At 42.2% G+C, this 14,266-nt stretch overlaps 1 protein-coding gene across 6 annotated transcripts in view; it reads right to left on the reverse strand.

Annotated features, from left to right (window-relative positions):
* igf2bp3 (insulin-like growth factor 2 mRNA binding protein 3) overlaps nt 1-14,266 on the reverse strand; it is a 140,125-nt gene that overhangs the window by 3,595 nt on the left and 122,264 nt on the right. For 5 of the 6 annotated variants that reach the window (XM_043689713.1, XM_043689715.1, XM_043689712.1 and 2 more), the window contains 3 exons: nt 9,334-9,408; nt 8,039-8,170; nt 7,444-7,557 (listed from right to left, as the gene is read on the reverse strand). In XM_043689713.1, coding sequence (XP_043545648.1) covers nt 7,444-7,557; nt 8,039-8,170; nt 9,334-9,408 — 321 coding nt within the window. Of the gene's footprint in view, nt 1-7,443; nt 7,558-8,038; nt 8,171-9,333; nt 9,409-11,924; nt 12,108-14,266 lie in introns of those variants that run through there. The other variant, XM_043689717.1, reaches the window with a different exon arrangement.

The raw sequence follows: 14,266 nt of genomic DNA on the forward strand, positions 1-14,266 counted from the left end.
ACTGACTGTGTGGAGTTTGCACATTCTCCTCGTACCCGCGTGGGTTTCCTCCGGGTGCTCCGGTTTCCTCCCACAGTCCAAAGATGTGCAGGTCAGGTGAATTGGCCATGCTAAATTGCCCGTAGTGTTAGGTAAAAGAGGTAAATGTAGGGGAATGGGTGGATTGCGCTTCCGCGGGTTGGTGTGGACTTGTTGGGCCGAAGGGCCTGTTTCCACACTAAGTAATCTAATCTAAAAAAGTAATCTAATCATAACCGACTTATTGGGACTAATCATCAATGTAGTCTTTGTATGAAGTCCCTAACCTGAAAGTAACAAAAGAGGTCTTTCTCAGGTAGCTCAAATTTCTGACTCAGCTGCTTGAAAGACATCATCATGACCTCCCATCAAATAAATCACCTAAACAGGAGGTTCCGCTAGACTCCCAGCATTTAAAGCCAGAGTCCACTGATCCGAGCCAGAATCCCAACATTCCCACTATGGATGTGAAAGGCGAAGGTTTTGGTAAGTTGCCATCACCTTGCTGCATCATTCTCCATGCTTTATCTGCGTTAAGGACAGTGGAGTTTCTGCAATGGTCCATAACAGTCCTCATCTTTTCATAAACAATTGATGAGGAGGGATTTTGCCTGGGAGGCCTCAATGTCCAACCAGATCGATCGCAGGTCCTGGCAGGCCCAGTCAGTCACATAGGATAGTAGAGAACTCAAGTGATATTTCTTAAAGTCCGGGAAATCCAAACCTCCCTTCCCCTGCAGGAGCTGCAATTCATCCAGCTTAATAAGCGGCTGCCTGTGGCACCAGATAAAAAACCCGAGCCAAGTATAAAGCTTTTGTAGTGCTTGTCTAGGCAGCATCAAAAGGAGCATTCACATGGGATATAATAAGCAAGGAAGAAAATTCATTTTAACCAGAGCTTTTCTTCCCAACCAAGATATCGGAAGAGCCTCCGAACGCCGAAGGTCCTGCCTTATCTTCTCTAGGCACTGCACAAATTAGCTTTTATATAATTGATTGAAGACCAGGATGATAAAAATGCCTAAATACAGGAAACCTCCCTGTGACCACCGGAAAGGGAAACGGATTCCATCCCAAAAGTTGGATATACTAGTAAGGTCCCCCCACAGGCATGGCCTCCATCTTCATGAAATTAGTTTTTTTTTAAGATTAGATTCCCTACAGTGTGGAAACAGGCCCTTTGGCCCAACAAGTCCACACCGACCCTCCGAAAAGCAACCCACCACCCCCCACCTCTGACTATTGATCCAAGAGTATGGGCAATTTAGCATGGGCAATTCACCTGACCTGCACATCTTTGGACTGTGGGAGGAAGCCGGAGCACCCGGAGGAAACCCACGCAGACACAGGGAGAATCCCTGTGCAAACTCTGTACAGACAGTTTTATATCCTGAAACAAGCCAAATAGATTAATCACTTGTATTAAACGGGGCACAGATGTCATTGAATCAGGTAAGAAAGGAAGAAAGTCATCTGCATAGAGGGTAATTTTATACCTGCCTGACCCTAGCTCCAGGGCAATTATGTTGGGATCCCTTCGGATGCCCTCCGCTGCGGCTCAATCAGCAATGTAAATAATAGTGGAGAGAGAGGGCACCCTTGTTGGCAGCCTCTGCTGACACTAAAACTACGTGACCGCATACCATTAGTGAGAACTGCTGCTTTCGGGTCACTATATAACACCACCACCCACTTGGCAAAAACCCCTCCAAGACTAAACCATTCCAGGACATAAAGGTATAGCCACTCCACCTGGTCAAGTGTCTGCATTCATGGAGACTACCAAACCTGGAATGTATCTTTGCTGGCATACTTGGACGATATTTAGTACTCTTCTAATATTGTTGGTAGACCTATGACCCTTGATAAAACCTGTCTGATCCTCCTTAACACCAGCATTTTGAAATTTGATTTTGAAATCCACATTCGGTAATGATACAGGCCTGTACGAATTGCAATCCTCTGGAGCTTTTCCTTTCTTAAGAACAAGAGAAATATTTGCTTCTCTCAAAGAAGATGGGAGGCAGTCCTGACGATATGAGTAATTGTACATATCCAGGAGTGGCCCGCCATCTTATCTATAAACTCCTTGAAATCTGCCTGGATCAAGAGCTTTACCACTCTGGTGCAGCCTCACCACTTCCTGTATTTCCTGAATTGTCAGGGGGGCATTCAAAGGACCCTGCTTTGAAGTTACACCCAGAAGGTCCAGGGTCTTTAAAAAGGATTCCATCTTCATCAATCTGTCCTCACAGCCTTCCAACCAGTACAGCTCAAAGTAAAACTTCCCAAACGCTGCATTAATTTTTTTGGCTTTGCAATTAAGAGTACCAGCACACACTCTAATGGATGTGATAGACTGGGGGACATTCTTCTTTCTGGCCAGGTACACTAGATATCTACCCAGTTTATCACCGTACTCAAATAATCTCTTTTGTCTGGGTGAGCGCAGCATTCGAAGTAGCCCCAAGGGCTGTAATCTGCTGCAATTTGGTTACAGACAGTCAGTCAAAGTATGCTGTCTCAGCTGCCTTCAGGCGAGCCTCAAGCAAACGTTGCTCTTCTCCCCTCTGCCACTTCCGGGTCACAAAGTAAGGAACAATAAAACTCAGTGCATAAGCCTTGGCAGTCTCCCAAAGCAGCAATGGATTACTGGCCGTATCCAAATTAATATCCCAAAAGATTTTGAATTCCCGTGAAAAGTACTCTATAAACTTGCTATCTTTCAGGAGGAAAGAGTCCATGCATCATTGCCGGGAGCCTGTCCCATTACCACCAGCCTTGACCTCCATGTACACTGCTGCATGGTCAGAAACAGCTATGTTCTCTATTCTGCAAGGCAGCACCGAATTCAAAAAGGTCAATGGGACAAAAAAACATGTCAATTCTAGTATAGCGCTTATGTGGATTAGGGAAACAAAAGGTGTCCACCAATCCCAGCTCTCTGTTCAGGTCCAAATGCTGGATTGTGGGGACATACCTGCAATACCCCTCTGCATCCTGTCCACTTTGGGGTCAATAAGATGATTAAAGTCTCCCCCTAAAATTGTATGACACGCCCAAAGGGTCATCAACCTGGAAAATGCATCCGTTAAAAATTTATGGGGTTGCACTCGGGGGCAGTATACATTCAAAATCCCATATTCCTCTCCATGTATTAAAGCTTTAAGAATTATATAAATCACCCACACTCGTCCTTGATTTGGCCAAACGTTTAAAGGGGGGGGTTCTTCTAGAGGAGAATAGCAACTCCTCAACCTCTCGAATTAAAGGGTGAGAAAAACACCTGGCTGAACCCTCCCTAATGGAACTTCAAATGCTCCTTAACTGTTAAATGTGTTTCTTGCAGCAAGGCTACATCAACCCTCTCTTTTCTAAGGCTTGACAGTATCTTTTTTCTCTTAATTGGTTAATGACTCTGTGCGTCATTTAAATGAATGGCTAGCCACAACCGTCCGAAACAGTGACCCCCCCCCCCCCGGGAGAAAGAACCCCACACAATGCGCTGAGTGAAAACCATAAACAGTTCATCTAAAACTTACAAAACTACCAAAATCAAAAACTTCTAACAGCTACTTCTACAACATACCAACATATAACACAAATGAAAGGAGACTTTCCCCCTTGTCCACAGGGAGCACTCATACCTATCATTTACCCCCCCCATGACTCCTTCTCACTGAAGCCAAGCCCCCACTCCAGACAAGAAAGAAAAATAATACAAAATCTTATAACAAGAAAGTTAAAAGTGGACACTCCACCCACCCCCTCCATTACTGTAATCCTAGGCACTCCTGGTAGAACAAAAATACATAACCACACCTCGCTTCCTCCAACCACCAGCCCCCCACCCCACACCAGAAAAGAATAAAAGGAAATAATTAGAAAATAAACAGGGAAACTAAGGATGATGGGAAGGGAGAGGAGAAAGGGAAGAAATAAGGAAACAATTATGATCCTGACATTTAAAACTAAACAAAACCATCCCCCGACAACCAGGTAAATCAGGCAAATTACAGAGAAAAAAAAACAAAATAAACATAATTGTCTATATTATTCACGCCAGTCGGTCTATTTTAAAGCATCCAAGAAGTTCTTTGCCTTTTCCAATGAGTCAAAATTGAACACTGACCCTCTGTGTCTAAAACGTAATATTGCTGGATATCTAACAGAATACTGGATATTCAACTCCCTCAGCTGCCTTTTTACCTCGTCGAAGGCCTTCCACTTACGAATCACGATTGGAGAGAAAAGTCTTGGAAAAGGATAATTCATGATCCTTTATCTACCATAGCCTGGGGATCCTTCCCCAGTGCTCTAGAGGCTTCCAGCATTATTTGTTTATCTCTATAAAACTGCATTCTCACTAGGACCAGGTGGGGATGCTGGTCCGATCTGGGCCTGCGCACTGCAACTTGGTGGGCCTGCTTGACTCATATCCGCCCTACCTTGCCTACTTCCAGCTTCAAAACCTGCGGGAGTCATTGTTCCAAGAAGCTGACGAGCTGACCTTCCCCCTCCCGTACAGGAAGCCCCACCAGGTGGACATTCTTTCGACGATCTTGATTTGAGGTCATTGACCTGCTCCTCCAAGGCCCGTACCCACCATTCTAAGGCCTGGACCCGACCCGCCAAGGATTCCACTGCGGTTTCAGAGGCCATGGCCCGTTGCTCCGCCTCCCCGACATGCTGCCCGAGACACTGGATCTCCTGGTCATGCTTCTGCAGCATGACTGAGATCGATTCGAGCCTGGCACAAGTCTCTTCCATTGATGAATCAATCTTCTCTCCGAGTTTGTGAAACTCTGAGATCAGGCTCTGTTCCACAGGCAAGTCCCCTGGGGTGATCGCGGAGATCAACGCTGCAGCCAGGGGTGCATCCGTTGGTGTGGGGCCCCTGCTTGTTGCGATCCTCATGATCGCTTCCCTTTAGTTTAAAATCATTAGGAATATGACTAACAGGACAGTTCTAGGGGGTCAAAAGTAATTATTTCTATCACATTAGATAATAAAGAGGGGGTGAGTGCTCCACTTTGGGTTCTGGTGCAGAGGTCTACAGGGCAGACCTACTGGGTCACCACCATCTTGAATTCCCCCCCCCACTTCATATATTTAATTAAGTTCAATTCTGGTCAATGGTAACATCTAAGAACTGGCTACAAGAGCAGGTGAGGGGTAAATGTAATATTTCCAAGTTGATAAAACTAGGAAAGGATGATACAAGGTAGTTTCTTTGGTGCTTGGACAGGTGAAGTGAATGGGTTAAAAAGTGGCAGTTAGAATATAAATGCGAAAAAATTTAGAATGTTATCCACTTGGTAGAGAAAAAAAACAAAAAAGGTGCAGCACTTCTTAAATGGTGAGACATTGTGAAATGCTGTGTTCAAAATTACCTGGGTGACCTTGTCCATGATGTACTAAAAGCTAGCATGCGGGTACAGCAAACAATTAGGAAGGCAAAGGCATGTTGGCCTTCATGGCAAGGGGATTACAGCATGGGAGCAAAACGGTCTTGCTGCCATTGTGTAGAGCATAAAGGAAGTGACACCTGACAATAACATGTACAGTTTCAATTTCTTGGTCTAAGGAAGGATGCCATAGAGGGAGTGCAATGAATATTCAGAAGGCAAGATTGTCATACTAGGAGAAATTAATCAAACTGGGCCTGATCCTTTCCAGGAGGTTAAGAATGAGAGATGATCCATTTAAACATGTGAAAAACTCTTGCAGTGGACAGGATAGATAGTCGGTTCTGCTATAACGCAGTAGGTCTGTTCTCATGCAACCCAGGTGTTATTAGAAGTTGAATAACAGCAGCACCATTTAAACTAATGGGGCTGGAATTGCATTATAACTAACACGCACTTTAAAAGTTTGCACTTTAGAAACAGTGACCCCCCCCCCCCCCCCCCAAAATTTGCATTAACAAAAAGCACTTTATAGCAGAAAGACCTGTATGGATAAAAGGTATTTCCACCAACTGATAAGTCTAGAACCAGAAAACACGGTCACTGAATAAACAGCCTGTGATTGAAGAGAGACGGAGGAATATATTCACTCCGTCAATGATCAATCTTTGGAATTCTCCAGCCCAGAGGACAAGGGAAGATGTGTTTTGGAAAACAATTTCCACAGTGGCATTAATGATTTGTGTTTTAGGGTCAATCACAAAGTTAAATCCGTTTTGTAAAAAATAGTCTGATATGTGGTATCAGTCAAACTAAAAAACCTAGGTCTGGATACTACTAAGAAATATGGGATAGCTTTTTTTTTTGTTGGGGTGGTGGTGGTGAGGGAGGAGGAGAGGAATGGAGTAATGGAAGATGATCATTTATCATCTGTTTGAATGGTGGATAAAGCTTGTCAGATTAAAATGACCTACTTCTGTTTCTAACACCTCTTTTTAACATCTACCAGAGGTTTCAGATAAGATCACAGACTATCATCTCCTCTAAAAGCCAACACCTCTGATAGTACAGTAAACAATTCATAATTCCTGGTGCCAGCACAGATTGGTGCAACTTCCCACATCTAACTTAGAGGTAAGAATGCTACCCATTGAGCATGTTGACACTGGACAGTCATCAATGTACACATCAAACAGGGGCGGCACGGTGGCACAGTGGTTAGCACTGTTTCCTCACAGTGCCGGAGACCCGGGTTCTATTCCCGACTCAGGCGACTGACTGTGGAGTTTGCACGTTCTCCCAGTGTCTGCGTGGGTTTCCTCCGGGTGCTCCGGTTTCCTCCCACAGTCCAAAGATGTGCAGGTTAGGTGAATTGGCCATGCTAAATTGCCCCTAGTGTTAGGTAAGGGGTAAATGTAGGGGTATGGGTGGGTTGCGCTTCGGCGGGTCGGTGTGGACTTGTTGGGCCGAAGGGCCTGTTTCCACACTGTAATGTAATGTAATGTAATGTAATCTATGTGAATTTTCTACAAGATCAAATCAGGAGTAGGGATGACATTTAAACTTAACATTCAAAACTTTTTCAAACAGATTTCGCATTTTTATCCTCTTTGCCTGACCTTTGGTGCACATTTAAGCAATAACTCACCAAATTATCAGTAATTTCTGAATATAAACCTGCTTATGATTGGGGGAAAGAAAATTCATTCAGCTCCATCCACACTTCAGAATAACTCCTCTGCCGTCAACTACTGAGATTAATGACAGGTAAAATAGTCAGGCTGGGCGAAACATCTCTAGGTGATGTTAGAAATAAACTGGTAAAAGTATCACACCATAACATGTTCCAACTGAGAGACCTACACCATAAAACATAGAAAGTGAGACACTATCTTACGCCACTTGCAGTTTCCGGTGTACAGAGCAACATTTTTACTCAAAGATAAACATTTTATCAACAACATTTCAAATCATTAATCTTTAACAAGGTGCAAGTTAATGCTGACAAAGGCATTACCTGACTTGCAAAGAAGTGACCAGTTATTTTCACAATAACCTGATCATTTTCATCTGGAGTTTGATCACGTGGTACTACCACCTCTGCACTTGTCAGGTTTTGTAGTTCATTTACCTTTTTAAAAAAAATACACATTTGAAATATTTTAAATAAATGGTCCAACAGTAAGAATCCCAAATGTGAAATGTGCATAAAAACAATTGCACATTTATGAAATTCAGCAGGACAACTTCCAGGGGAGTGCAATTTTTATGAATAGGGATTAAACTAATCAAAGACCTGAAGAACAATTACTCCAGTGCCACTGGGAGGAAAAGAAAAGCAGAGACTTTGCTAAAATACAAGGTAAGAAAATATTAGAGATATTCAAAATCAGTCAGCATGGATTTTCAAGAAAAGCATTTGGAGTAAGGAAGGTATGATGCTAAAATTTGCAGCTAACATCAAACAGTGGGCTTCACTGAATTACATTTAAAAGTTTGCAGATGGGGCAGGTATATGGCATATCCTTATTTACATCTCAGACTGCAGAAAATGAAAAAAGTAAATTTAGTCCACAAGCCAAATTACAGAGACCATTACATTTGGTACTCACCGTTTTACCTCCTTTCCCAATAACTCTACCAGCAGCATGGGATGGCACTTTGATATGAGTCTCTAACTTAACTTCTTCTTTGGGTCCAAAGAAGTTTTCCTCTTTAAGTTTATTATAGATTCTTCCTTGAGCCTGAAAGATGAAACATTTTCCAAATATAACTATTCCCATTTAGGAATTGGGCTTCATTTTCCATTTAAAAAGTTCTTGCAGAACTTTAAAATGTAAAAGATCCATTAATCAAAATGATCACTGATGGAAAATTTAGTCCACCAGTCAGCATATTTAAGTCAAAATTTGAATCAGGGTATGTGCCAAAATATGCTCTAGCTGAAGCATATGCCACTAAGGAGCAGAAATTATATTTTTCTTATTTTAAAAAACAAGAGAAAACTATTATAGCCAGTTGTTTAGGACATCATGAATGCAACATCAATTTGCTAAGAGTTCAGCATGACTGTATAAAGTCACAACAATGGTATTAATCAATTCTTTATCATTAACAGGCAATGCTAGAGAAACTCATCAGGTCTGGCAGCATTTGTGGAGAGAGAAACCGATTTAACATTGAGCCCAGAATAGCCTCTTCAGAATAGACTTCTATTCATTAACGTGTAGGTTAGGTGCATTAGTTACGTTTACCCCTATGTGAATGGGTGTGGAGGTGTTACTCTGTGGAGGATCAGTGTGGACTTGTTGGTCCAAATGGCTTGTTTCCACACTGTAGGGATTGTATGATCTCTATTCTGAAGAGGCATACTGGACTCAAATTGTTAACTGTTTCTCCATGAATGCTGCTAGACCTGATGAGTTTCTCTAGCATCCTGTGTGTGTTTCAGATTTCCAGCATCTGCAGTTATTTGCTTTTAATAAAGTGCTTGATCATAGCCCAGCTCCATTAAATTCACCCGAGACACAGTTTGTGAATTAATATCATTATGAATGCCACAATATTATATAATGCTGGAGGGCTCAGATCAATTAACATATGCGTAGGTTAGCAACATTTGAAATGTCGTGTTTCAAATTGCACACCAAGATCTTGAATATTCAATAAAACAATAATTTAAGACTTTCTTTTGACTGCCAGGCATGTTAGAATCTCTCCCCACCACTGGTTAATACTAACTTTAAAATTAATAAATACTTAGTTTGTGCACGATGCATGGATTACAAGTTCTGAAAACGGACTTAAAATTAGATACAGTTCAGAAGATAATCTGATGCAAAACCAAACCTTCTTGGTACGGATTTATATTTTTGCAGAGTAAACGTTGAATTTCAGAAATATTCACCTTAAACTGAGCTTCAGGCTGCCCTGTGATGATCACCATTCGCTGTTTAGCATCTGGACTTTCTGCAGGAGCAATCTGCAAAACAAATCCCAATAGCACCTTAAACTAAATAATGATCACACAAAGCTGAATCAACCAATACAAAAATTACTTCACTCTCACTTCAATTTTTCATGGTATTTACCCTGCAAATTATCTTTCCTCCACAAAGCAGTCTGTTTCCACATGCAATAATGTGTGGATAATCTTGTGATAAGGTGGTGAGAAACATTCACACCTCAAGTTAAACAATAATCATCACAGTCAAGAGAGATTCTAAGCAACTCCATTGGAGGCCAGTAGCACTGCCATCACTGAATCCGGTGCCATCAGCATTCATGCTGGATCAGTCATAGAAGAGAGAGTGGTGTAATAGTAATATCACTGGACTAGCAAATTCAGACATCCAGACTTGCATGAAAACTCCTGTTTCACAGTGGCAGATGGGAAAATTTGAAGTCAACAATCTGCATTAAAAAAAAGTAATCCAACAAAGACAACAAATCATTGCCAATTCACTCATGTCCTTTAGGGAAGGAAACCTGCTTTCCTTGCCTGGTCTGACCTACATATTGACCAGGAGTCATGTGATGTCAGATCCACAGCAACGTGGCTCGACATTTACTTGGCTATTTCTGAGGGCAGTTAACTCAGTTGTATCTAACCAAGGGAAGAAAGAAACTGGTCATATCAGCAAGTATCAACCAAGGCACTAGAAATAACAACTACTTGAATGCAACAAATACAGCTAAATGGATCAATTTTAAGATTTACAGTCCAATTATAGCCAGTCATGAATGGTGGTGGACAATGAAAATGAACAGGAGGAAATTCTACAAATAACCTCATCCTCAAAATGATGGGATAGCCCAGCATACATCAGTGCAAAAGACTTAAGTACCATCAAGTGGATGATCCATCTGTCTTGACCAATTTCTTGATAACAATCAAATTGCTTAAAGGCAATGGATACTGCCAAGGCTATGGTTTGTGACAACATTCGAGTACTGAAGACCTACGCTCCAGAACTAGCCACACCCTTAGCTACACCTCTAGGTAAGCTCTTCCAGTGTAACTGCAAAAGTATTATATTGACAGAGTGAAAATTTGTCCCAGTACATCTTGTCCACAAAACAAGGACAAAGCCAACCTGGCAATTGCAACCTTTCAGTCTATTCGCTATTGGTGGTAATGTAATGGAAGGAGTCACTGACACGGCTATCAAGAGGCGCATGCAAAAGCACCTGCTCACTGTGTTCAGTGTGGGCTCTGTTAGGGCCACTCAGCCCCTGACAATTAGTCTTGCCCAAACATAGGCAGAACATCATTATACAAATGCTGGCTGGAATCATAACTATCATGAGGGATAACATTTGTAGGTATTGAAGGTCAATGAACATACCCCAAAGACATCACTCCAGGATCTGCTCATGGTTATGGACTAGGCCGATCCATTAAGGTCCAGAAACTAAATGGGACCAGCCATATAAATATTGTGGCTACAAGAACAGGTGAGGATTTAGGAATTCTGGCGAGTAGCTCACATCCAGACGTCCCAATGCTGATCCATGTTGCAATGCACAAGTCAGAAGTGTGATGGAATACTCTTCACTTGCCTGTGCAGCTCCATGCCAAAACCATTCCCTTACTTCCAAAATTCACTTCCAGCACAGTTACTGCAGTGTGCATCATCTGTAAGATGAACTGCAGTAACTTACTGCCAAAACAGAACACTCCAAACCGTGACCCGTACCATCTAGAAAGATAATGGTAGCTGACGCATGGGAACACCACCACCAGCAAGATCCTTTCCTTCTCAAATGGCACAAAATCCTGGAAGTCCCACCTAATAGCACAGTAAGTGGCCCTAGACTGAAAGGGCTACAATAGTTTAAAAAGCAGCTCACACCTTCTTGAAGGCAATTAGGGACAGGCAGTAATTACTCGCCACAAAATAATCACATGACATGGATGAATAAATAGTTTTGGCTCCAAGAGCAGTTCAGAGGCTAGGAAATCTGGGAGTGTAACTCCTTTCTAACTCTCCAAAACCTGCCCACCATCTGCAAGGTGCAAGTCAAAGATATAATGACTTACACTTCATGCACAGCTCCAGCAACACTTGAACTTGCCATCAGAAAAGGAAAAACATGGTCATGAGCAGAACCTCACCCACAACCTTAAATCTTTCATTCCCTCTACCACCATGACTGTGGCAGCAGAAGTACCTTACAGAGGTACCTCAATTATCCAAATATCAATTATCTGAATATCGGATTATCCGAAGGAGATCTCAAGATCCCGACAGAAACATTACATCAAAGATGTGTTTCCAACACTGATCGCGTCTTTTGTTTACAATGATTAAACAGGCACCATCTCCAAATGATGGGAGTGCCCGCCCTCTCTTGCTTCCCATAATTCTACACAGGGGTGTACCCTGAACCCACCCCCCACATAATCCCTCCAACATTGTCCTGCACAGGGCAAAGGTGGAACCTGCTCAAAGTTGCAGTAAAAAGTTGAATGTGCGCGCGTGTGGCTGTGTGCGCGCGCTATTTGGAGACTCACCCCATAAAAGGCAGCAGCAGTCTCATTGGTGATGTCCAGTCCAGCTGCCCCAGAGAGGGGGATTGGCCAGGGGGTTGGTGTCGGACAGGGGGTTGGGGGGGCTGGGTCCCACGCGCGGTGCGCTGCTGCCTCGTCTCCTGAACGGGGAGCGGACTTAAAAAACTCTGAGCTCCAGAGGAAAAGGTATTTAAATAGATTAACTGAATAATTGATTATTCAAACGAAAATAACACTCACCCATCTCATTCAGATAATAGAGGTTCTTCTGTATACATTGTGACTTAGGTACAGACGATGCAGCATCCCAATTAGAGAATGTTGATGATATACCAGATTTTTAGATTAGATTACTTAGTGTGGAAACAGGTCCTTCGGCCCAACAAGTCCACACCGACCTGCCGAAGTGTAACCCACCCAGACCCATTCTCCTGCATTTACCCCACATTCTTGGATTGTGGGAGGAAACCGGAGCACCCGGAGGAAACCCACGCAGACACGGGGGAGAATGTGCAAACTCCACACAGTCGCCTGAGGCGGGAATTGAACCGGGGTCTCTGGCGCTGTGAAGCAGCAGTGCTAACCACTGTGCCACCGTGCCGCACAACAATTGCCTGGACATTTCCAGTCAGCAGTGAATAAACAGTACTAACCATTTGTTAAACTCACTCATATTCCATAGGCTGTTTCAAATCATACTAAATCGTAATGCAAGTTAAAACTGTACAATATTTTCTACAGGGTTCTAGGACCAGTGTGAACAGGGCAAGAAATGGTATTTCGCCTTAATCAGAATGAAGCATCCATGAGGAGGTATGGAGGGTCTGAACCAAAAAATTTAAGTTAGATAGTTAATTCAATTGAAAATCTCAGATAATTATAAAGCTGATGGAACGAAATTCCACACTAGTACATGTCAAATTTCAGGGCAGATGGTTTATTTGGCAGAAAAGAGGTTAGAAATTCACTCACATTTGAATTGACAAGCTACACCACTTTCCTGGTCAGCTTACTGAATATCTATCACACAAGTATTCTAATTCAGCACTTCTGTATTTCAGTGATGTGTCCGTCAGCAAGTTATTGATATCATGCAATGTTTAGAGGAGCAGAGAAATCCCAAACAGTAACTTCCTGGTTTTTGCATTTAACTGCATGTATAATTGCTGAGATTGTGGACCAATTCTTCTTTGAAGAAGATAGCACGTTCTTCCTTCTTTATTCCCACAAATGAGGAAAAACAGAATTCAAACATCAACAGCTATGCTGCTATTTAGGAGCACAATAAGTACTGGCCACGAAATTTGGAGAACTGACTTGGGAAAGTATTTTGGCCTGAAAAACAACTCTGTAACAGATCATTATGTTGATTAAGGCAATTACTAATCACCCTATAACAAGCCATTTTATTTGTGGAAGAAACATAATTCCAGCATTGATAGACATTTTACATTTTAACATGGAATGATTTACTTGATAAAATTTGTTCAATTGCTTTTATAATTAGTCACTGAAGTTATTAACTCCTCATTCTTACCATACAGGTACATCGCCGTGCATGTAGTAAATGATGGTGAATGCTCAAAAATAGGGTCCAAACAAAGCAACTCTATTTTAAGTGTTATCCAGCAATAAAATATTTTAATTTTTCAAACTGGTCACAACTTGCTCTCAACACCTTTAAATGTAGTAAAACACCCCAAGGTGCTTCACAGGAACCATCTTCAAATAAAATTTCATACCAAGATATGTAAAGAGATATTGGGCACAGCTGATTAAATGTTTAATCTAAGATTTTAATTGGTAACCTAAAAGATGATAGATAAGTAGAAAAGTTGAGAGAGAATTTAAAATTTAAGGCCATGGTTACAGAATGTCCAACTGTCAGTAGTGGAGTGAAGAAAATCAGAAAAGCCTTAAGGGTCCAATCAGTGAACATTCTAAACAAGCAAAATTAATATGGCCACCATGTAAATGTCAATAAGCAAAGTAAAGATGGATGACCAGATAAAGTGATGGAGCAGGGCAACAACAGTTGGAGGTTACATTAAAAAAAAGAACATGGGTAGACTGTCAAAAGTATGAAACACTTGTATATCAAATTAAGCAGGAGAAAGTGAGGACTGCAGATGCTGGAGTCAGAGTCAAAGTCAAAGAGTGTGGTGCTGGAAAAGCACAGTCGGTCAGTCAACATCTGAGAAGCAGGAGAGTCGACATTGCGGGCACAAGCCCCTCATCAGGAATTTGAAGACTGTAGGGGTCTGAGAGATAAATGGGGAAGAGTTTGGGGTGGGGGGAAGTGGTGGTGGCAGCTGGGGGGGGGGTG

This window comes from Chiloscyllium plagiosum, chromosome 5, assembly GCF_004010195.1.
Source record: "Chiloscyllium plagiosum isolate BGI_BamShark_2017 chromosome 5, ASM401019v2, whole genome shotgun sequence".
NCBI classification, from domain to species: Eukaryota; Metazoa; Chordata; class Chondrichthyes; order Orectolobiformes; family Hemiscylliidae; genus Chiloscyllium; species Chiloscyllium plagiosum.